Source organism: Vanellus vanellus, assembly GCF_965231255.1.
Source record: "Vanellus vanellus genome assembly, chromosome: 1".
Taxonomy (NCBI): Eukaryota; Metazoa; Chordata; class Aves; order Charadriiformes; family Charadriidae; genus Vanellus; species Vanellus vanellus.
The window spans coordinates 200,670,434-200,696,059 of record NC_138905.1 but is presented as its reverse complement, the minus strand read 5'-3'; the positions used below and the strand labels follow the sequence as shown (position 1 = coordinate 200,696,059).

The window sequence follows — 25,626 nt, the reverse complement described above, 5'->3', positions numbered from 1 at the left end:
AATATTTCTTTAAAATACGGCTGCAGGAGAAAAAGCTGTTCTTACACTTATTTTCCTCATGTATTACTAAAAAGAATGTGAAAAATGTAAAAACTGGAGCACTTATCCAGAAAGTAGTAAAATCTGATATCAAATCTCTATCTTCTACTTTGTAAGTACTGTTCTGATGTACATAAAAAAAAAAATAGCTGCAGAGAGAAAGCAAAGTATACATAGTTTTTTGCCTAATTTTCAGGTTATCAGCAGAGAAATGAGTCCTAAATTCTGGGGTTTATGTTGGTTGGTTTTTTTTTTTCCCCTTCCAATTTTGTGTAGATTTTTTTTTTTTTTCCTCCCTTAGCAAAAGGTATAGGGAATGGTTGTGAGAGTCCAGGTTCTCTGAATGTCCTGGTACTGGGTGACAGTGTCTGCAGACAATTTAAGTAGATGTTGCTTTTAAAAGAAGTAGCTTTTCCTGGCAGAAGCACTGGCTTAAATGTTTGCTTAAAACGGTTGTGGCGCTGGCATTAGCTACATAGCTGCTTTCTGCCTTGGTGTCACTGAGAGGGAAATGGGGATGTGAATTGCATCTAACTGAAGCAGATGAAGCTCACTTCTTGGGCTTTCTAAGTAAGCTTCCTAGCATTCTGCTATGGTGTGGAATGTGATTACTACCCAGTTAGCCACAATATTGTTTTCAGCTCCGTTCTGTTACTCAGAGGCATTTGGCATCTTGATCCATGGATTCATAGTTTGGAGTGTGTAGGTGGTAGGTAAGCAGTAACATCTTCAGTTCTGTGAAATCTCATTTGTTACTCAATGCACTAGCATAATTCTTAGGGAAGTCCAATGGGCAAACCTTCATTACCCTCGTATTTCAGAGGAGACTGCTATTGCTGAATTCAAACACTTGAGTGTTTTGTTGGTGCAGGTCTAAGTGAGTTGTGGTTGCATAAGCAGGAACAGATTTCTTATGCAACTGCAGTTGTTTATGCATTTGTAGTGACTTGTATAGTGACACAAGATGTTTTGTGTTCTTTGCCAAGAAATTAGCTCCTCACCTGTTGAACCATTGTTCTTGAAAGATATCTATCTGTGAAGGGGGAGTAAATTAAAACATTCTTTTATGGCTAGCCTAGTCTGTTCCTCTTATCAAGAGACATCAAGCAGATTGTAGTCATTAGTTCTTCCCTAAAAATCTCATTAAGGTTGTCTTGTTTGTTCTTCAAAGTTTTATTTCTGACCTACAGTTTTTATTTTCTAGGTGACAAAACAGGAACAAGACCAGAGTAAGTGTTCAGATTTTCTTTGCGTTCCATGTCTTATTAGAAAATAGCTAAACTAAATATGTTGGCTTTTGTACTACTTCAATCTTGAAATGTAAATAACTGTCTTTTGCAACATGGACAATTTAGTAATCGTGCTTCATCATTTTAAACATTGAGATTTTCCCATCAAATGCAATACCTACAGCTTATCTGGCATCTCCTGTAGACTGATCGTGTGGTCTGAAAAATGGCTTCTGCAAATGTATACAGTGCTTACACCACAGGCTTGGACCCTGGCATAGTATCTGTGTGCATACGTCTAAATCATTCCTAGTTGCAGCATATATGCAATGGGTGCAAAACTGTGTACAGTCACTTGAATGTTTTCATGATACTTAGTAATTGTGCAAAAATATTTGGCAGTATTAAAGCACCATCTAAACATGCATTGTCTCTTGTAGAGATAGCAAAGCACTAAAGGATGAAAATCTACCTCCGGTAATCTGTCAAGATGTAGAAAATCTACAGTAAGTAGTGGTTTTTATTTATGATAGTTGAATAGCTAAAGTATTATGTGCTGTCAATGCTCTGTGACAAAAACACCCTACTGCAGGCTGCATGCAGGATAACTTACTACCCCAAGGCCTTTTGGCAGGTTAATCTTGGGAACAGAGTAGGCAGGTAGTTGTAGCAGCTGAAGTCTTAGACTGGTTTGATTTTCTTTTTTCAGCCTCACTTTTCCATGCATTTATGCAAATGGGCATGCCCAACAAATATGCTCTTGGAATCTGATCCATCTCTCCCTGGGAGTATTAAGCCTATTGCGTATGCATAGTAAGGATTGAACCTTATGTCCATATTGCATGTGCATTGTGGATCTCTTCTGGAATAGAGAGAACTGCAAAAGAGCCTCCCCTCAGGCAGGAATGAGGCAGGTTGTAGACTAAAGAGGCTGTATGTCACTGTATGTGAGTTCAAAGTTCACTTGTACATAGACATTATATCTTATAATACATATATATATAAAATAATTGATATATATAAATAATGTGACCAAGAAATAAACACTTGGGTACTTCAGGTTCAATAGATTGTTTCTTTCCTCCTTACCCTCTTTTTTTCCCTTCCCCAGGAAATTTGTGAAAGAACAAAAACAAGTTCAGGAAGAAATTAGTAGAATGTCCTCTAAAGCAATGCTTAAAGTACAAGAAGACATTAAAGCTTTGAAACAACTTCTGTCTGTAGTTGCCAGTGGATTACAGAGAAACACTCTTAATATTGACAAGCTGAAAGTAGAAACTGCACAGGTATAAAATAATGTACATTTTGTTATATAGAGTTTGTATGTTGATTATTTCATATGGGATAACTAGGCTTCTTTATCAGTCAAGTTAACATATGTGTCCAAACTAAAATCATTGTAAACAAAGTGAAAATTTGAATCCCTTCTAATCTATTTGAAGCTACTGGAGGAGACTCATATCTGTGACGTCAGTATTTTCAGATAAGTACAATAGCAATAAAATTACTTTTATTCCACAAAGGCAATAGAAGGGAATGTGTGCCTGCTTTTAGTTCAGTTTCAGTTGTATGTTCAGCTGCCAGTGAAAGCATGTTTGTAACAACATGCTGGACTCTGGAGTAGCAGAAATTCAAGTATGTTTTCTTCTGGTGACATGAAAACAAAACAAAACCAAAAAACCCACCCCATAACTTTTCAGGGACCAAAATATCTCAACTAGCACTAGTATTCATTTATTGAACTTGAGTCAAAACTCTGTCCACCAGTCCACATCTTAACTGTGCAGTCAGTTTGAGTTCAAGTTTTGATGCAAGTGCTTTCTTTCATCTGGCATGTCAAGGCTGCTTGCTATATAAATAAGTGTATTTTATTCTGAAGAAAAAATGTTGATGTTTTTTCTAAATCTTGTGATACCAAAAGGAAATAGTCTATAGTTGTGGCTTGCCAACAGTTTTCTGTGAAAACAAAAGCTTGTTACCGATAGTCTCGTATTTCTGTAAATGATGCAGTTGAGAATAATTGTGGAACCATGCACTGAGAAATTCTTAATGGTAGAGTTATTAGAAAATATTAAACAGAAGTGTATGCTGCAATTATCGGGCATTTAAAGATCGTGTTGATAGAAAGAGGCTTTTTTTAAAGGCAAAATAATCCTTTTTGTTCTATTTCTTCTCTTCTAGGTGTGTTACTTCCTTGCATTTGACTATTGCTTCCCCCCATAGTCCTCAGTAACTGTAACAGGATTTCTGATGTACAATAGAAATTAGGTCTTATCTCTGACAGTTTAGTGCAATACTTTCCCAACTTCTGAAAGCACACTGAGCTCTCAGTATGTACTGTTGTTTGTTCCTTCCCCAAACTTCTGCTGCTATTTGCAGTTGTTCAACTTCCTGGCAGTGTGTTCTTGAATTTCTGGTCAGATTCTATCACAGTGTTAACTTAAATATTTGAAGAAAATTATTTTACATGAATGAATAGTAGAGTTGTAGCTATTTTTTTAACACTTTGTACAGGACCTCATCTTTTATTAATTTTCCCTATTTATTTAGGAGCTAAAGAATGCAGAAATAGCATTACGAACACAGAAAACTCCTCCTGGTCTCCAGCATGAAAATACAGCCCCAGCAGAGTGAGTTACTGTTACTCATAAAAAATAGTCAATAACATAACTTGGAAAAGAGAAGGCTCCAGGGAGACCGTATTGCAGCCTTTGGATACTTAAAAGGAAAATGGGAATGGACTTTTTAGCAGGTCTTGTGCCAATAGGACAAGGGATAATGGTCTGAAACTGAGAGGGTTGATTCAGACTAGATATAAGGAAGAATTTTTTTATGATGATAGTGGGGAGACACTGGAACAGGTTGCCCAGAGCAGTGGTAGATGTCTCATTCCTGGAAGCATTCAAGGTCAGGTTGGACAGGGCTCTGAGCAATCTGATCTAGTTGAAGAAGTCCCTGCTCATTTCATGGAGGCTTGAACTAGATGACCTTTAAAGGTCCATTCCTGCTCAAACCATTCTATGAACTTCGTAACATGAATTTTTTTCTGCTTCTTGTAACATATACTGAATGCGTCATAGAATCGGTGTTTTATTTGTGCACTTAATTTATCTTCATCTCAGACATGAGAAATACAGTCTTTACTCTCCACTAGTAGAGAGACATCAAGAATGTCATAGAGCATAACTGTTGCAATTAATGAAATGAAAATTGGTGGCTACTATAGATCAGACTTAAAAAAAATAGTGGCAAATTAGTGAAGTTTAATCAGACTATTTCATTGTTTTATTCATCTAGCTACTTCAGAATCTTGGTTGAGCAGTTTGAAGTACAGCTGCAGCAATACAGGCAACAAATAGAAGAACTGGAAAATCATCTTGCTACTCAAGCAAATAATTCACACATAACTCCACAAGGTAAATGTTTCCATTTTAATGTTTCATACACGAAAAATAAAAATCTTACACCTATAAGAAAAATTCAGTAATCTCCCCTTTTGTTATTGTTTCTTATTTAATGTACAGAAATAAGTGTTCAGATAGATTCTGCAGTTGTTCAATGTAAAGATGAAAGGATTTAAAGGTTAAATTCATAAGTGTTCTTGAGCTTTGTTAAGATGGATCCAGTTTCTGAGGTGCAATTTGTAAGCCTGGTTTGCTTTGCATGGAAATCTTGATACTTAGGTATGTAGGAGTAGAAATCACAACTACTGAACTTCTGAAAAATAGGGTATAAGGAAGCATGGTAAGTTTTACATTCTTGTTTTGTCTGACTTAGGCACCATTCTTGTAAAATAACTTGTGTTCTCTATATTTAGCTAGAGCACTTGCATAGGAGCTGGAATTGGAAGTTTGGGGCTCATAGTGTGGCCAGGGCACATCTGAGATATTATTTTGCAAAAGCTTGAACTCCAGTTTTGCGCTGCCTTTTCTGACAGTATCTATCTAATCCATTTGCATTTTGCTTCTTTACAATTCTTAGTGAGCTCATAAACGTCAGTGAAAGCTCCCTACTCTTCAGTTTTTCATTGACTCAGCTCAATATTGTTTGGTACATTGGTTCAGTTCTGCTTCCAAACCGTTTTTCTTTTTCTTTGCCTTTGTCTATATCTATTGTTCTTATGGTTAATATAACAGTGAGAAAATCTGTTTTCCTTTCACTTTGGCTTCTGTCTTCCTTCCACTAATACAACTTTTCTGTCCACCTCCTATTTTGAGATGAGGTCTTTATACAGCAGAGGTGCTTATTTATGGAAGATACCAAAATGTCTTCACCATCGTAGATGAGGGATACCCCACCCCCCGTAAACTCTGAGAAATTATGCAGTTGTTTGGGATGTAAGGTTCCTTTCAGAATACTATCTTGCTGTCAAAAATGCAGGCATGGAGAAGAAGATGTATTTTCTGGGAAAGGTGTTCTGTCATCTTCTATAAAACTCTGAGCTGGGTGGACAATCCTGACAAAACACGAAAGTGAGAGCATTGACGTCCACTGTGTCCACCTCCTTCCCATCAGCATCTAGCTATATAAGGCTGAGGTCTGGGACCTTCTATCTTTCACTGAGCTGTCTGACCAGACAAGTATGGGTGTCTGCTCTGCCAGCTTCAGATCATAATGGTAACTTTTCCTTAGTTTGGAGCCTGTTGGCATTGCCTTCAGTTCTGACTGACTGAGAAAATTTAGTCTTGTTTGCTGCTGTGTAATTCAATCTTGGGAGAATCTCTCTGGTCAGAATACTGACTTCTGGATGGTAGTCTCCTGGTTGGTTGCCACTTCTTTGACCATAGAAATGTTTATCTTCTGGGCCATTTTAGGTACAGGTCCTCCAATAAGCAGTGATTTTTCAAGTGCATGGCTTTTTGTGCCAAATGATACTTGAACATCTTGCCACCAACAGGATGGTACCTAGACTCTGGACTTCATATGTCAAAAATAAGATAACTGTCTAGCTTCCAGAATGGAAGATCTGCTGAATCCTGAGGGTCCTCTATCTTTCCATGTCATCATCTTGTCTGTCCAGAGTATGAAAGGGATGCCTTCACAGATTTTGTTCAGGTTTTTCAGCAGTTTCTGCTATAATCTAAATGTTCCTTGCTTGGGTGGGCAAGGCTCAATCTGATGTGCCAGCATAGGCAGACAGTCAACAAATTATCTAGTCAACACTATTGCATATGTAGCCTTTACCATACAGCAAAAACTTCCTTTATCATACAGGAGACTGTGACTCAGAATGTCTTGAAAATTTTGAAATATCTAGTATTTGATATCTATAAATTGCTTCCAGATTCTTTGGAAACTTGTGGCCAGTCCTCCTAGATACTGCTGCCTCCACAATCCTGCAGATTGGTGTGAGATGTATTCCTCAGCTTTTCCTTTGCAGAAAGAAATGCAAATCATAATGGAGAAATTCCCCTATGAAGAGGCAGACCTTTTCAGTTCACAAATCATTGCTAGACCTACTCATCTTCAAGAGCGTGATAGCTACTATTTGCATTTCAGTAGCTAATGTGCATCCTTCAGAGGAAATGCAGAAGCTGATCTTTTCACAGTGAAAAAACACAGCACTTTTCTCTCCTCTGTTTTGGTACGCTGTTTCAGTCCTTCTTTCAGAAAAGCGTTTTTTCTCAGCAAATGCCTCTTTTTGCCAAAACCTTTGAGATTTCCCCTTTAATCCTGAAGTTTTGCATTAGTTGGGTCAGTGCACTGAAAACACTTTCATATCTGTGTGGGAAGTAGGATATTCTAAATATAAGACTTTATGTAGGCAAGAAGGCTCCCCATTGTGTTTTTCTGTGTATTATATGCTTGTGGGCAGAGCTAGAATAAGGGTTGCTGGGATGTCTTTAAAATGTAAGTAAAGCTTCCCTTCTACTGCTCTCTTTGGCAAAATAAACTGACCACTTAACTGTGCTTTAAGTCAAAAAGAGTGGAAAATGTATACAACCACAAGAAAATCTGATTTAACTGTATTTATGTAAAAAACAATGAAGTAAAATGTTCCTGAGTAATTAGATGAAGTTCAGTTAAATAATATTTTTAGCTTTGCTAAACGATAGAATCGTAAGAAACACATTACCACGTAAATAAAAATAAATCTGAGGAAAGAGTACTTTTCAAAATGAAGTTTGAAGCCCTTTCAAAAAGTAGCCCTTGGGTGACTTATGTCACCCAGTTGCTCTCAAATCCTGTATTTCTTCTAGACATAAAATTGTTCTCATGCAATTGTTTTTGTGCTTTGTGTTCCATGGGTTTTGGGTGGGCTTCTTGCTGCGTTATAACCACTAAATCTTTAACCTAGTAGTAAGATTGTCGCTTACCAATATTTTATGTGTCTGTTACAGATTTGTCTATGGCTATGCAGAAAATCTATCAAACATTTGTAGCTTTAGCTGCACAACTTCAATCAATACATGAAAATGTAAAGGTATGTTGTTTTGATGTCTTCCTGTGTATTTAGTGAAAACACTACAGAGTCACTTCTTGAAAATGTAGTATCTTCAGGTTTTCTTTTCTCTTTCTGTTAAATTAACTGCTTTTAAAAATTTTCAACCTGTCCTGGAGAATTGGTGATAGTAACTGACCATAGTCATTTAGGTTACAAAATATTTTTCACCTAACTCCTTTTCCTTTTTTTATTGTTGATCAATTTTTGAAATATCTCTTTCAGCTCATGCTTGTATGTTTTGCTTTTTTCACAATGACTTCTTGATTTCAAGCAAAGATGATCTAAATCTGCTTTTACTCAAATAGGTAACAGAAAAATCAGTATTCATATGTAAGATTTTTCAACATGTCAAAGAATTCCGGGGAAAATCGTGTTATGGCTGGCTTAATTTTTTTTTTTAAATGTGATTTTCAATGAAAAAGTCCTATGTATAGAAAAAAAGACGACTGTGAAAAAATGCTGATGTACCAAAGGTCCTAGCTAGGGTTGTGTTTTGTTTTTTTGGTGGTGTGTGGTTTTTTGTTTTTTTTTTTTTTTTTCTCAGCATGGATTCCAGCTTAAATTTCCCATTAACAGTTCTGGATGTATTGACACAATGTCTGTGTCCTACAATCCATAACTTTTCTTTTCTTGATCATCAGAACCCTTCTTGGTTACAAAAAAAAAACCTTGGGAGTACAAGTGTTTAGGATTGTTTCTGCTAAGTGACTTCCTTAATGGAATAGCTCTGGTAAATCTTCTGCTTGTTTCCTTCTCAAAGCAGATTCTGCACATTATCGCTAGTTCTCTAAACATCTGAAACTTTTTACCTTTCCCGGATAAAGTTCAGGAATACTGAGGATCTTGTATGAACTGGATTCTTTTGCATTGCATTGCTTCTGTCAGCGTGGATATTCACTGGATTACAGCTACCTGCTGTCAGATATTTGTGCTGCTCTTGTTTAACTTGGTTTTGGTGCCAGATATAGAATATATCAGCTCCTCCATAATTTTGGCAGAGTTACACAAAAAGGATCCAAAATGTGTTCTGGGCTCTTCACTTCTGTGATCTGAGTGTAACCCGAACTCATGCAAGTAGTCTCTGTGATGGCACTGTTTTGTTGTTCTTCAATATGAAGAGCTGGATTAATGGACAGGTATAAGCAATAGTATCTTCAGTACCTTGTCAGCATGACTGAATAGGAAAAATATTACTTCAGCTTGAGGAGTATTCTAGTGCCTAAGGTGTTGGTTTGAGGATTTTTCTTTTTTGGGGGGATTTTTTTTTTTTCGAGACTTAATCTAATGGGGGGATATGAAAGCTGATATTTTGGAAGACACAATTATAAATAAAGCTTCAAAAATCAGAAAAAAATGAATGTACTGCTCAAGTGGATCTCTCATTCTGACCATCTGTTTTAGTTTATCAGCAAGGAAATGCTAGGAGAGGAGAGCAGTTTTGAAACTGCTGTCTCTGGCTTATTTGATGGTTGTGATATGGTTTGTGAAGAGAGAGCTGTGACCACAATTGATTCCTTTGTCTGAAGTAGGCTTTCTGGTTTGCATATACACTTTGCAAAGGTCTGAAGCTGTAGAATAATACTGCCTGGAACATCTTTGCACTGAGCTAGTAGTTAAATACATTTATATCACATATGAACATATAGATACATTCTGTATCCTAGGCCAGTGAAGAGTAAAATATGCTTAGGCACAATTCAGGCAGAGAGTGTCATTAAATCATTCCACATAGAATGGCGTTAAGAACTGCTCTACAATGTCTAATGGCATTTCTGTCAGCTCCTGTGGCAGTCAGTAGGGCATTGTATTAAATCTCATCAGAGTTCTACAAATGTTTTTTGTCTCCAAAGACAGCGCTCCTGGTGTGATAATGAGGTCCTTTCTGTGCATTTCATGCTGTTGCTGATTAAACAGCTGTAAGCCTAAATCTAATCCTGAGTCGGAATTTTTGAACTGTAAGCTCCTCTTCTCAGAAACAAACATATCCTTAGCCAGGAACACAGGACATAGTATGTCTTCCATAAAATTCAATTGAACTTGCTGTGTTTTGGTAGCAACTAGGACCACGCAGCCACTTGCTCCCCTGGTTGGGATGGGGAAGAGAATGAGAAGAGTAAAAGTGAGAAAACTTGTGGGTTGAGATAAAGACAGTTTAATAAGTAAAGCAAAAGCAAGGCAAGGCAAGGAATTAATTCATTACTTCCCCCCGGCTGGCAGGTGTTCAGCCATCCCCAGGAAAGCAGGGCTCCATCATGTGTAATGGTTACTTGGGAAGACAAACGCTGTAACTCCAAACGTCCCTCCTTCCTCCTCCTTCCCCCAGCTTTATATACTGAGTGTGACATCTCACACGGTATGGAATATCCCTTTGGTCAGTTGGGGTTGGCTGTCCCAGCTGTGTCTCTTCCCAACTTTTTGCGCACCCCCAGCCTACTTGCTGGTAGGGTGGCATGAGGCCTCGGCTGCTTAGCAATAACTGAAAACATTGGTGTGCTATCAACATTGCTTTCATCCTAAATCCAAAACATAGTACTATACCAGCTGCTAATAAAAAAGTTAACTCTATCCCAACTGAAACCATGACCAAGCTGTTTATTCTTTTTATGTTACCCAAGATATCCATAGTTCCCTTATATGTGACAGACCAAAGTTGCTTATGATAAACAGGCCAAGCCAGGTGTTGTCAAGGGGCATAGGCAAGGAGAGGGGGGACACAACAGATTTAGGCTACTTGCTACTCTGAAGCAGGATGATCTATTTTGCTCTGCATTACGTTGATGAAATGCATCAGAAACGAGTGAATTCTAAAATTCTGGTACCTTCTTTAGCTTTGTTCTAAGACAGATATGTAAGAGTGAAAGGAAGGAAAGAAACGCAGGTGAAGGTGATCGGGGAGCAAAAGCAGACTCCATGCAGAAAGGCTAGCACTAAAGAAGAGCGTATTATTTTATGTTATGAGCTAGTAACATAGTCATATTTTGCCTCTTAGGTCAGCTAGTACAGCGATACAAATGGAATTGTGATGATTTACACCAGCTTTGAAAGATTTTGATACCATTCACTATGTTAGTCTGTTACACTTGACTGCTTTGCAGAATTTAAGTAAGGAAACTGTTCTGGCTGTAGCTGGTGCAAAACAATTCTCTCCACCTCATAGCCTGACTAGATCCTTTCAGGTTGTAGGGTGGACTTTATTTGGGGTGGGGGGTGGGGGTGGTTTGGGGGATTTCTTGGGTAGGTTTTTTGTTGTTTTCAGAGTGTTGTGTTTTGTTGTGGGTTTTTTGTTGTTTTCTGTTTTTTGGGTTTTTTCCTTTTTTTTTTTTTAAGGAAATGTTACTTATAACTTAGTCTCTCTATATCCTTATTAAGTTAAAGTTCTATGTCAAGTACACTGAACTAAAATGGCTTCCTCCCACCCCCTTCAGATGCTCAAAGACCAATACCTTGGCTACAGGAAAACTTTTCTGGGAGATGCCATGGATGTGTTTGAGGCAAGACGAACAGAAGCTAAGAAGTGGCAGAGTGCGCCACGTGTTACCACTGGACCGACCCCTTTCAGCAACATACCAAACGCAGCAGCCGTTGCGATGGCTGCAACACTTACTCAGCAGCAACAGCCTGCTACAGGTCTGAGTGCATTCAAGTTATAGATTATTAGTGTTACGACAATAGTAAATTTGTGTAAAATTTTCTATGAAGTCTTCCTTTGTGTTAGACTAAAAATCTAAACGTTGTGATGAGCAAAGTTACTGGTACATAGCCAATAGAAAAATGCAGGGTAGACTTAGCAATAATTATGCAACAGATACTTAATCTTGTGAATTTACTTGTATTAGTGGTATTTACTGTATTGTTCTAACTTACCCCTTGGAATGTGAGTCTCCACTCTTAAGTAACATCTCTGAATACTCATAGCCTCTTTCTAGAATTGTACGGCTATAGTAAATTATTTCAAAGCAGTGAGGAGAGAACATCTAAATGCATATTACCTTTTTCTTATGTAAAACTAATAATGCATTTTTATATAGCACTTTGGAACTGTAAAATGAAAAATGCTGTAGAACAGGAAGGATAGTAGAGCAAAAATCTGTAGAATAGGAAGACAGATGCCTGGCTAACTATTTTATAGCCAACTCCTTTGTCAGGGTGATGTTGGAGCAGATTTTGCTGCCCATTCTGCTGTTGCGAATAAATATTAGCAGAGTGAATCAGTGGTTCTGTGTGTGTATGTGTGTAAAAGGAAGACCAAAACAGGAAATGCATGACCCACTGCTAATGAAGAATGGATATGTATGGCAAAGGAAATAACTTAAGGCACCTTAGTTAATGCTGTTATACTAACCAACACAACAACAACATTTAGGGATTCCTAAATGTAGAGAATTGAATTCATATTCAATCACTTAACAGACATAAATTCCATGTAATTTTACTTGGATGTGGATATGTCTATCAGGAAGTTATGAAAAGCATAGTTAACTTCATTCTACCATTTATTTTCTAAAATGTTGTTTATCATGGGTGTACTGAAAGTGATATTAGCACCTTTTCCTTTTCTTGTCTTAAACCATTCAAACTATGACTGCTGTTATTAATTGGAGACCTATGCAGCAACCACCCGCAGTTGGACAAATTATTAGATTGTGCTTGCCTTCTCCAAAATAAAAAAACACAATGTGCTTCCAGCCCTGGCCCTTACAAACAGCAAGGAGATGGATTTTACAAAACAAATATGCCATGATATTTTGAATGCAACAAAAAATGAAGTGTTTATGAAATATTTCTCTGCTAAATTTCTGTCATAGACCACAGTCTTCCTGTTGCTGCTTTATTAATCCATGGAAATTTTGTTGAAGTGACATCTGCAAGAGAGTCTGGTTTTAAGCAGAAAACATGAGATAATGTACTGTCACAATTCAGGGTTTTTAAAACGCGTAGAAGCGTGGCTTGTGCAGCCTAATGTTGCCAAAGTAGTTCCCTGTCCCTTCACCTCTCTGTTTCACGTTTGTTTTTTTTTTTTTTTTAACTTATTCCCCATAGTCATTACAGGATTAGTTGTATATGAAAGTCATATACTTGAGATGCCACGTTTAAAGTTATACCTGTGTTTTATACCTGCATTTTCATGAATTGGGGTGAGGGATTTGAACTTCCTCTTCCTAGTCCAGATTCAAGAGAACTACTATTACCTTCAGGATATTGATGCTACTTATGGCATGACTTCATGAATATTCTTTTAGGAGTAGGAGTGAAGGGGGGGGAAGGCAGAATTGGTCTGTACCAACACAACTTGAGGTAAGGTGACTTTATATCTTGAGGCATTTCGTAACATTTTGTGGTGAAAGGAGCTAATGGCAGTGTGTGTAGGTTGGTGGTTTTTTTGGGGGGGTGGGGTGGTGGTTGATTGTTTTGATGGAGTATCTCAAAAGCCAAAAATGTGCCAATTACAAGAGTGATGCAGATAGAACAAAGCCATTAACTTACATCAGACAGGCCAACAAAAGTAGACAACAATTTGTTTGCTACTTATTCACTTGGAATATTGTCATCCTCCATGCAACTCACTTGAGGACCTGGACAAATAGAGGTAGATTAATGTTTTGAGTGGCACTTCAAGAGTACTTAAAACTCTCAGAAAATAGGGTTGGGTGGAACTTGAAGTCATCTTTTCTGTTCCTCTAGCTCAAAAGCAGGATTAGTCAGGTTTTTCCAACAACCTCCCTGAAACTTCTTACCTTCAGATTAAGGCTGCCACTTTTTGTCTTACTCTTAGTGGAAAAGGATAAGAATCTATTCTTTCAGTTTTGCAGGAATCTAAATATTTAAAGACTGCCTCCTCTTCATTTCCTTTTCTTTGAGTTTTCAGATGGCCATTTGCTGCAGTAGAACTGCAAATGTTTGTGGTTTAACTTTTGTGTTATGTTGTTATGAATTTGATAAATATCTGCTAGAAGTTAAAATCATGCATATTTGTTTGCAGGATCTAGATCCTGAAGAGTGGGATAGATGAGGGATGGTAGAAGGTTATGAGAGAAAAGATTATGAAATTGTATGTAAAGGGGGGGAAGGGAGTATCTGTGTAATACCTGACCTGCTGTTGCTGTTCTTGAAGATAAGAATAAAACAAGAAAATTAAGCTAGGCTTTAAAGTTTTTTGACTAAAATCTAATATATGGTACTCTAGTATTGAGGGATCAGGATGGTTAGTCTCTTTTTTAAAAAATATTTCATGTTTACATGGTAAAGTCTATTTCATAAGATTAGAGTTAGTTGCTGTTCTTTCTCTGAAAAAGATAAATAATAATTTATTTTAAATTTGTGTTTAGAAGTCAAAAGTTTAGTAGCTACATCTAAGCTGTGGGATCAGGGAATGTTTCCCCAGTTCCTGGGTGTAGATATGCACCCTATTTACGTTCTCTCTGTATGCCAAGACATCTGGCTTCTATTGAAATAAATAAAGCCAGTGGATCCTGGCCATATGGAAGAAAGGGAGCAAAGATGCGGTCCACTGGTCTCCTGGGATGGATAATCAGGGAACCAGGACTGTGACGTGCACACTGAAGCACAATTCTTGTGCAATTTTTTTGAAGCTAGAGATATTAAAATTATGCTTAAGTCTTGTCTGCACACAGACTTTCTCCCTAGTTTAGCACTTTTGCTCTGAGCAGTTTTATTGGTAGCAGTGAGGCTGGTCGTGCTTTTGTACAGTAGCAGCTAGAGTTTTAACCATTGCCTCACCTGCACCTTCCCCGATGTCCTGGTTTGAGGACATCTTGAACAGCATGGAAGTTTGTAAAATGATGGTGGCTATTCTACCCAGTATTATTGATGGGACTAAAGTAAAAGATTTTAAAAGAAATTAAAGCTTAGTGAACTAAGAGCTGAAAATGCATGAGGCTGAAACTGATATTTTTCTGATAAGACTAAGTTGTCTTAAAGAAATGCTTTTCTTCAAGCTCCCCTGTCCTCCTCTAAAAATAAATAAATATAGTAAACAACCCCCCCAACAACCTAGTTACTCTCTTTAACTGGTGAAGTGCAGAGTTAGTCAAAGGATTATTAAGCTATTGGCACACTTTGACTTGACTCGGTATGAGTGCTAATGGGAAAGGATTCTGAAATCTTTGTTGCACTTAAAATTGTTATTGTGTAATTTGATATTAATGTTAGTCAAAAGTAGTCAGTGTATTACTTTGTCAGAATCAAATCTAAGTTGTGACACTAAATTTGTTTGCTGTTAGGACCAGCTGTGATTTAAAAAATTGCAGAATGTCACTTTAGGAAATCTGGCTGACCTGTCTGGACTCTTTGTAGTGGGCCCTATTCATTAAACTGAAATGCTCTACAGGGCAAATATATCAGCTTTTAAAATGTTAAAATACTTGTAGGTACAGGACAAATTCTTTATAACAATAGCCAGAAATGCCAATTTTTTGCTAGTACTTTTGGCATCGAAGAATCTTTATAGTTTTTTGCTATTGGAAATGATGTTTACTTACAAGAATTATAAATAGTGCTGATGCCTTCAGAACATTATGGTACAAAATCAACAAATATCATGTGCTGTTGCTCAATGAAAAGTTTATTAGCCTAAGGCTTAAGATCTTGTTTTATATAATCTGAAGTGTTTTAGAATAATTTTTTTTTTACTGGCTCTAAAAAGCATGTTGCATTTGGTAAAAAGCTTGGACTGGAGGACTGTAGTGTTTTATTTTAAGGTCTTCCACTAACAGTGCCTCCTACTGGGATAGAAACCTGTGCACTTGAGAAGGAACTGGATGTGTGTTTTTAGGTTTTCTTTTAGTTTATTAGGTAACTGACCTGTGTAGGGTTTTTTGTTTCTCTTTATTGATAACAATTGTTGTCTTATTTTTAAAGAGCTGCTAGGTAGATGTATCAGTATTTAAACTGGATGTAAACAAGTTTAGTTTGAAATTTATGTGAAAATTTGTAATTACAACATCTGATATACTTTTTTTTAATTGAAAAAATAGCTTGGGTTTCCCAGCTGTTCCCTGCTAAGCAGAGACTGAAAGCTAACAACTTTAGTTGCCCTTAAAATTTAGTTTTACACTACTTTGAGTATACAGATGTCATTCAGCTTGGATCACGTAAGAATTTTGTGTTCCTAGCAAAAAATGTTACTTTTCAATTTACAGTGCCTTTCACTTGATTCAAAATGATTTTCCATTTCAGTCTTTGAATACTGAAATGATTTTGAAAGCTTGAAATAGCTACATTTTAAAACTCTAGACAAATGTTAGTAACAGGAAACTTCATAATATGAAGGAAGAAATTTTGAATGAAAATAAGGCCAAATGTGATAATGGTTTAGGAAAAATACTGAAATCATTTGAGCTTTATAGTAATATTTGAATAAATCATCACTTTCACAGATCTAGTATGTAAAGTATGGTCAAAGATGGAGAAAGCTATCTTGAGGAAAGGTGTGAATGTCTGTGGATTAAGAGTTTGGCACTGTATTTTGTCTTCAATGGTTAAACTTCTTAACTAGTGCACTGAAAACTGTTTTTGAAAAAGACAGGAATATAAGATTGTACTGTGAAAACTGTCAAAATATATTAATTATTTATCAGAATTAATTATTTTAAAATGTGTTAGTAATGGGCTAGCAAGTTGATTCTTTACTTCCTAAGGTTAAGAAAAAAAAAAAAGGAACTGAGGCTATAAATTTAATCTTGTCAGACTGAAAGTGTTTTTTGACAGTCCTGCATCCTATTGTGAATATGCAGGGAAAGTACTGTCAGCTTTTTAAATTATGGGACAAACTCTTACTCTGAAATTTTGAATGTATCTAATTCTTTAAGGTACACAGAATTGTGCCTTTTGTAAATGTTTATTTAAACAGGTGGTTTGACTAGTTTACCTTATTGAATGGTGTTATGTAGCAGAGCTTAACAGAACTCAGTTATCACTTGTGTGGAAAAGAATTGAATTGTCATGTTACTGTGTAATTGACTTGCTTAAAAATGAACAATAAATTTAATAAAATAAAGTCATTGTCTTGTTTTTTATCTTAGTGTTCTGTTTAAATTTGGATGGAATACTTGAGTAGTTTTGAAGATTCCCATTTATTAAATAAATTAACTTTTGGTAATATAGTTTTAGTTACATTAGTGACAGTTCTTATGTTTTTATTTGAAGGTTTTTCTCTTACTCTGATTCCATTAATACAGGTGGCAAAATGTTGTTACCTATGAGTTCTCTCAAGGTTTTGATTACTGTTTAAAGGTTTAAGGTGAGACTGGTTAACTTTTACACATACTAAATTATGTTATTATCATGGTATTAGCTTTGACTAGTTTCACCTTATTACAATCAGATTTTCTTAGATTTTTACCAGGTGGACGTAAAGGCAGACAGTTAAGTGAGGAATTTTGATGAGGTAAAGTTTGGGATCTTAATGGGATTTGTTGAAAGCAATGATGTTCACATTATCAAATACTTGAATAAATAAAGGACCTCTTTACTATGAAAGAGTAAGGCAAGTTTGTTCTCATTTTTTTTATACCAGGGCCACAGCCATCTCTGGGAGTTAGTTTTGGAACGCCATTCGGCTCAGGTATTGGCACTGGCTTGCAATCAAGTGGCTTAGGTTCTTCAAGCCTTGGAGGTACACTTTAATTTTTCTAATCTTTCATTGAATTTTTATTCCGCACATCTGAATCTCTTGCAAACCTTTAACTCCACTAAAAGGATGATCTGTTTCAGGGAAAGACCTTACAGTTTGGCAGCCTGCGCTTTCCAAACTCTTCATGTTTTGCAGAAGGAGTTGCTAATAATACGAAGGCTAATAAGCCATTGTAGTGAAAAACCCAGGATGAACGGGATGAAGTAATCACATAGAAGTTCTGTTCTTAAAGTTAGGGAAATACATCAACTACATCCTTTTGTAACTACAGCTTGACTTAATTTTACATATACAAAACTTAGGCACCTGAGACATTGGATAATGCTGTAGCTAACCCATAGAAGTTTTTCACCTGTCTGTACAACTGTTAACTATAGGGACCCATTTCTGCTTGGATTAAGATAAGACTAAATGCTAAAAAAATACTACCATTCTGGGATCCTGCTTGCTGAAACACATTTGCTTTAGGTGTCACTCTGTCCCTCAGTGCTGAGGTGGAAAAAAAAAATCCCTCCTCAAGCTGAAAAAGCAACATTTGTAAGTGAGGGAAAAATACTTACCAACATGTTAATAGTGCTGGTGGGGTATATATTCCAAGAGGACGCGTGACTCTGAAAGAGTAGGTGGTAATAAAAAAAAGTATAAGATTCATGTAGGCCTCTTCATTTAAATGTAATGAATTCTCAGTTGTAGAACTCAGAGTAGAATCTAATCTGCATATACATTTAGATCAGGTGTTCCTACAGTGAAAGTCAAAAGACAGTATTGTCCTCTGATGCTTTTGTATGAGATCTGCAAAGAAAATCGTTAAATCTGCTGAGCACAAACATAATGTGCTGTGGATTTTTCTTGTTACATCCTCTCCTCTCTGCAACCTCAGTTTGCATCCCTACATTTTGCTTCTTAAGAGCCGAACACGTGAATAGATGTTGTAATGTGTTTGAAATAATTGAACATCACTTGGTATTGGAAGGATGATGTAACTTGAACATTACATCAGTTTTACTTTAAATCATCATCTTGAAATTATATTTAAATCTACCAATGTCCTTTCTCATCAGATTTTAAGCTTTTTCAGATAAAAGAAAGTGTGTACACCAAACAGGAAAAATAACTGAGAATAGTGGGCTAAGAAGAAAGTAGTTTTGAATTACCAGGTTGTTCCCACAATGTTTTAAATGTCTTAAAAGAAAAATAAAAACCCACCAAACATAAAATTCCTCTTTTTCAACCAAAGAGGCTGTAGACTAAAGATTGTTTATATATGTTCACCAATCTTGCCAATGTAAATTAAAGAACACTTTCTTTTAAATTGATGGATGTCTGCTTCCAGTTTTGTCTTGCAGACCTAACTTATGTTCTCTTTTTGCTAGTTCTCTGCTTAGGAAGGCATTTGCTTGCATTTCGTCTATTCTGTATTAATTTGCAAAATTTTCATTTTCTGACAAATCAAGATGACTATCTAATAGAAGCAAGTGTAGAAAAATACATACATGCAAAATATCCTGCAGGTGTTCTCTTGGAAACAAATTAACAGAATGAATACTTAAGACTTTTTTTTTTTATCTTGGGTTTGGGGTTTTTTTTTTTTTTTTTTGAACAGGACAATTTGTAATGTATACTCTTTGAAACATCGTTTTAACTGGGGACATTTGCTCTTTTTCTATGATAAATATTCTGTGAATTTTGTTAGTGATAAACAGAGAGGCTTTTGCATTTAAGTATATAAGGTATGTAGCATATAGATCCTATGCTTCATTAAATATTTGCAGACACCTTGCCTGACCATTGGTAATTAATTTCAAACTAGATGGGACAAAAGTGTATCATGTAAATAAACTGTCTTACATTCAAATGATGCTTGCCTTTATATACCCTTAAAACTTAACTTGATTTTAAAGTTGTAGAAAACTAGAGAACGCTGCTTCGGATCGTGTGTTCGATCCTTAATAGTTTTAAAATCTAAAAATTATTTCTGTAAAGGAAGGGTAAAGGCTCAATTTGCAGTAAAATAGAAGCATTTTCCCTGACGCTTGAAACTTAAGATGGGGTCATAATTTCCTCAAATACAAATACTGCTCTCTTTTTGAAAACCTCTTAAGACAGTCAAAATCGGAGAATGTATTTCCCTTGCTGTTCATTTTGTCTGGCCTCTCTCTCAAACTGCAAATATCAACTTACTTTTCCTTTGAAATGATCTCTTATTAATAACATAATTTGAAATCTTGAAACATTTATATTACGAAATTATAAATGTCAATTATGAAATTAACTGGATGAGTTTTATTACAACTGTGTTTATGGCTGCCCTTTATATGATGATAAATATTGTGAAATTCTGTTTCTGTTCTGTATTTAACCTGTTTTCTGGTTTCCTAGGTAAAGCTGATCCCCCAGTAATCTGGGGGAGAACAACTAAAATAACACAGATGTAAACTCAAGAAAATGTTTACTCTGTTTTAAGCATAGAGAATATTTCTTTTAGAGTTGTGGATGAAGGTTACGGCTTTCTGTAATACAAGTCATATAACTTGTGTCTGAATTTTCTTAGTTTTGTCCCATTTGGTTACCATTTTCTTGCTAATTTAATGGCAATTCTATAGCATTTTTGTAAACTCTGATAGTTTGTCACCTGTTTTTATAGCTTTTCCTTTACTCAGTTTGCATTTTGAAGGAAGTATTTTTCTCCAGTGCTTTCCGGTTTGCACTGTTTTCTTAATGCAATGCTGTGTTGAGAACAAAATACTCTTGAGGCAATAATCTTAGGAAAACTTGTTTTCCAAGTAATGCTTAGAATTATGTTTGGTTTTAGAATATTCACCCAAAACCTATGTGTCTTTAACTGCTGTGTCTGTAATCTTTTTTGTTGTATGTCTTTACTATTATTTTACTAGGATTTGGAAGTAGCTCTGCCTTTGGAAGTAGTGCCACAGGAGCATCATCATTTGGGTTTGGAACTACAAGTAAACTGTCAGGAAGTTTAAGTGCAGGTTGGTTTGTTTCTCTTGAATTCAAGTTTATCTTAAAGCAAAAGTGTTATAATCAAACTGCTGCACTCAGTCTGAAAAAGCTATTGAAGCAAATGTGGTTAGTTGCATGTGTATATAAACATTAAAGTAACTATTTTCTTGCAAAATGCACATTTTCAGAAAGTTTAAGTTCTGTTAAAGGTCTCCTAGGCAGACAGTATTGAGTGAGCATTAATGTTTTCAGTTTGATGGTGTCTATCTAATTAGGAGTGGAAGGAGATGCATCAAATTGGATCAGATGCAGTCTGAGGCACAGAAATGCAGTTACTACTTGAACGCATAGGCTATACGGTTACTGAGCTATTGAAATTAGTCTATAAATTTGTTACAAATATATCAGTAATTTGACTTGCCATATTCACAAATAAAGTTAAAATTACTTTTTACAAGCCCAGAAGGTTTCCTTAAAACTGTTCATGTGCTTATCCTTTCTATTTGAATAGTGAGTTACAGGTATTGTATCTCTGTATATATCCCTAATTCATCGTGTTAACAACTTTGAAAACATTTCTGTGGCAATTGAACTACTCAGTACTCATTTCACTTTTTTGGTTTAATTTTGTTGGTGGTGAGAAAATTAAAATATGGATGCAATTTCTCCTTAACTTAGATGTCTGAAATCTTAGTCACTTCTATAGCTTGCATCTCTATTTACTTTCTAAATAGGAGTTTGTTTTTGAGGCAAATAGCTTACTATAGTCTGTCTTACAGTCTTTCTTCAATGAGAGATTGAAGGAGTATCATGTCTCCTGGGACTGGCTTTTGGTAGCATGTTTCTTTTTCAAAAGCAAGATGTTCTTTTAACTATTAATACAAACACAGCAAGTGACTATTATTTGTTAGTAAGTGCCCAGTACGTTAGCTTAGACCAGTGTCTTGTTAGTTGCCGTGCTTTTTGTTTAGTTTTTTCCTTGGTTCTGTCACCCTGTCCTCCTAGGCTGCTTAGATAATGCCCCAAATTTCTTCCACATGTTTTCCATCACTGTTCTTATTATAGAATGAAAATTATAGATCCCCAAATAGCTTTTGTCAAGTGTTTGTAAGTTAGGGTTAGATTTAATTGCTTTAAAAGATTTGAAAATGTTTTTAGTAGTATTGCTGCTCTTCTCAATTTCAGTTTGTATGTTTGAAGAGAAAATTCTGAGTCCTCAGAACGTACTTGAGCATCTTCTTATAGTAAATTGGGTGTAGTCCAGTCATTGTGTCTGCTGTGTCGGTATATGAAAAGCAGAGCAACTGCAGTCTTCTCTCAATTCCTTTAATGCACACAATTGTGAGATGGAACAAGTGTCTCAGACTACCCTCTGAAACACACACAGACACTGCAGAAAGTGGATTCCCAGTCAAGTCCCAATTAATTCCTACTCTTATTCATTTGATGGCAACTGAAAAGGCTGATGTGAGTGAGATGTTGTAAAAAGCACTGACTCCCAAAGTGATGGGAAAAGGAAAAAAAAAAAAAATCACCATTGAATTTATAGATATAATATTAAGGGAGAGGGGAGTGTGTACACACACTATTTTTGCAAAAGCTGAGATGCTAAATATGCCTTGAAGAGCTGAGTTGAGAATTTTGTATTGGAGACTTATTGGAGAATAACACGGTAAGAGATAATCAAGTGGGATCATGGCTGGACATACTGCTGAAAAATGGACGTGAATATAATCCATGCGTAACTGTGAGCAGCTTTTAGATACAGAGGTTATAGTAAATCAGTCAAAGCTGTGCTGGAAATCCATTTTGATCTACAGCACCTATTGTGGCCTGAGGGATGAGGGCAGGAATAGATTGCCTTTGAGATCTGCTGAACTGCTGTTTATCCCTGTAGTGTTAAAATAAAAAAAAAAAATACTGTTATGGAGAGGTGTGTACCTCATGGTTGGCTCACCTGTCTGAAGGGCTGACTGAGGCAGAGATACAAATGCCCAACAAATAAAGTGTACTCTAAGGTCCTTCAGGGAGATGCTAAATCTATGCCCTCAAAGGACAGGTGGTCATTTGCTTTCTGAAAATAATAGTTTACAAATAAGTAATACTAATCATTGATCAAAACTTCATAACATGGCCTTGTTACACTGCTGTGATGGGACAAAGCCATTTAGATTAATTTCCCTTTTCCCTTTCTACACTTTTGTGGCCACCATAAATGGCACCTCTAATATAAGAGCTATTATTTTCCAAGTTATGTTTAAATTAACAAGTATGTTCTCAGTCTTCTATCACACAGTTCTTTGTCGTTCTCTAACGTGCTTTTTCTATGCATGCTTCAAAATAATCCCTGCATCTGCAAGCAGCTAGGTGGAGGTACTTCATGAACACTTTACCCTTGCCTACTGAACTCCTGACACTATAGATCTTTATTATGAATGGCATTCATGATGTTTTCTATAGGAGGCAATGCTTACCTGTAATTTCACATACATACTTCAAGTAAAAAGGTAACTTACAAGAACAGTTTTGGTTATTAAAGATTTTTTTCATTAATGAGACTCCTTGATGAATAACATGTTTATTCTTCTAAAAATCTTACTTGGGATTCGGAGTTAGCAGGGAAACAGAGGAATAGTTGCATCTGCTTCACCCCTTACATCCTGGGGTGAGAGACAAATTAGTCCACAAAATTTAGGCAAGACCCAAGTGAACAGTATCATGAGTCACATGGTACATCTGCACACTCATTACATTGACAATGAGTTCTGCACAGGCAACTGCATGTTGAAGGACTGCAGTTACTGGAATGTAGATAATGGGGGATTTTCTTGACAAGATGTAGTGTGCAACCCAGGTCCAGACACTGCAGGAGAAAGAGTTTCACGTTATGTTTTGAAGTAGTTCTTGATGCAAAGCACCAGTAACAAGTGAGAGAACAGAAGACATCAGGCTTGTGAGGCCACCCTGGGATTCTTATGAGACAAACAGTTGGGTTTTTATTTGTGTGCTTTAAAGATGTTTAGGCATTGAGTTAAAGGTACTGATGTGACTAAAGGATTGCTTTAACTGTCTACTAGAGAACTGATGAAGCTGTTAAGTAATCTGTATTGAGAGTATACCCTTTTTTGCTTGTGAACCAGTCCCATTTTTTTCTTAATATTTTAATTGCTTCTATGTGCAACTTGTATGAAACTATTTGTTAAAATCTTGTTTGTGTCGTACTTGTTATTTTGTATGATTGGTTACCTTATCTAGTTTTTGAGAGAACAAAAAGTGGAGTTAGGAAGTTCTGCTTCCTATTAACTAATACTTGAGACATCTCTAGCACTCTCTAATATTAGCTTCAATTATTATCCAAGTTGGTTGTGCATAACTGATACAAATGCACAAAAGAAAGTAAAATGAGTTGGTATTACTGTTGCTGAAAACTCTAGGCAGATTTTCTTCTACTAGTCAGTAGGGCACGAGGCCGGGGGCTCCAACTCCAGCTTTGCCTCGTACCTGCTGTGAGTGAAGTGGTCCCTGCGTACTTCTGCCCTCCTTCCCACCCTATGTACGCGTTGCATGTTTACCCTGAGAACTTGAGGAGTTAGGGTTCTTTGACTCTACAATTTCAGTGGGACTTTTGGGTTCTACTGTTGTATGGATAACAATATAATAGACTTGAGATTTAGGATATAATTGTTTACAATCACTGAGGTAGACTGTGTTAGTGCTGTAAGGTCCAAGTTGTCATAGCAAGTCCAAGGCTGTTAGCAATGTGGCATGCTGCTGTAGATTTGTGAGTATAAAGTATTACAAACATTGGTAATAAAGTGGCTGGTGTTCATAACTCCAAGGTGAACAAACTTGTAATCCTCGTATAACTTATGTTTTAAAATATTTTTCCCTCCCTCATAAGGCTTTGGCAGCTCGACTACATCTGGGTTTAACTTCAGCAATCCCGGCATCACAGCATCAGCTGGCCTGACGTTCGGGGTGTCTAATCCTGCATCTGCAGGCTTTGGGACAGGAGGGCAACTTCTTCAGCTGAAGAAACCTCCCGCTGGAAACAAGCGAGGGAAAAGATAGGCACCCCTTTTAGGAAAGGGGAAGTGAATCAACTTTGTTCATCTGAAAAGTCTATTTTTCTAGATTGATGCATTAATTAAATTGCATCGCAGGAGATTTATAAAAATTTTGCTACTTTTTCCCTAGTCTGAAGTAAAAAATGAAATCATATTGAACAGCTATTTTCTTGTGAATAGAAACCTGTTTATGTATTTTTATTTTTGGCCCTAGTTTTAGAAATGTTCTATACTGCGTTATTATTAAAGAATCTTGTAAAACCATCTATTTAACCTAATGTTAGTAGCAGAATATTTTTTGTTAATAAGCTTTATACCATATGAATATATGCATATTTGTTTTTTTGTACAGATAAAATATATTCTAGTACAAATACTAGAGTTCATATCTTCTGTTCCTGGATATGGCCTTTAAATCTACTTCAGGGTGTTTTTGTGTATATGGATGTAAATATATACAGTACAGTGCACACATCTGTGTGTATGTATGTGTATATATATATGTATAAAATACAGATGTGCAAACCTTGCCACATAGACAGGTCTCCTTTTCTTTGTGCGTTCTGTTTCTCCGTGTTGCCCTGTGGTCCCATATCTTGATGTTCCGAGGAGTTTCAAATAGTGGGTCCCAGGCTATGTCATCATTGCTTCTTGTGTTTTGTTGTTTAAGACCAGCTGAAATACAATGTTTACTATTTCATAAAGTTCGGTAAATAGTGGTTATTAGCTGGATTATTTTTTAAAAACCTTCTTCTTGACCTATTTAGCAGCCAACTCTAAAGAAGAAACTGAGATTTTGACACAGGCATGTCATAGGTAATGCTCCCAAACCACTGGGTTTTGTTTTTTTTTTCTCCTGAGCTGAACAGTAGGGTGTTGCAGGTTTTCAGCTGAAAGCTCAGGATGCCACAAGGTCTGCATGCAAGAGGAGAGTTGTCAGGCTGGATGAGCTTTCCCTGCAACTGGGGGAGATAGGATGTGCTATTCTAACGAAAAGCTGAATTAACTGTTACGAAACGGAGTTGATTGACTAGGTTCTCATCAACACTACTAGCATTGACTTAAAAGCAGTTGGGTATCTGCTTTCAATACGAGGTATATAGTACAATAAGTTGCTGCTAAAGAGTGGAGGAGGAAAATGATGTAATTTGAAGGTTAAAGCTATTGCAACAGTAGTTAATGAATCTTGCATATTACAACAGCATAGCTTGTTGCGCTGCATTTCCAATTTGG

General features: G+C 36.4%; 1 protein-coding gene across 1 annotated transcript in view; it reads left to right on the top strand.

Annotated features, from left to right (window-relative positions):
- The window catches only part of NUP58 (nucleoporin 58), a gene marked incomplete at its 5' end in the record, with an annotated part of 35,214 nt that extends 10,802 nt beyond the window's left edge, over positions 1–24,412 (top strand). The window contains 10 exons of the mRNA XM_082498727.1: positions 1,244–1,268; positions 1,709–1,774; positions 2,380–2,554; positions 3,819–3,898; positions 4,566–4,684; positions 7,610–7,692; positions 11,139–11,340; positions 17,249–17,347; positions 20,260–20,355; positions 24,228–24,412. Of these exons, the coding sequence (XP_082354853.1) occupies positions 1,244–1,268; positions 1,709–1,774; positions 2,380–2,554; positions 3,819–3,898; positions 4,566–4,684; positions 7,610–7,692; positions 11,139–11,340; positions 17,249–17,347; positions 20,260–20,355; positions 24,228–24,397 (1,115 nt within the window). The 3' untranslated portion in view covers positions 24,398–24,412. The remainder of the gene's footprint in view (positions 1–1,243; positions 1,269–1,708; positions 1,775–2,379; positions 2,555–3,818; positions 3,899–4,565; positions 4,685–7,609; positions 7,693–11,138; positions 11,341–17,248; positions 17,348–20,259; positions 20,356–24,227) is intronic.
- Between the last annotated feature and the right edge of the window lie 1,214 nt (positions 24,413–25,626).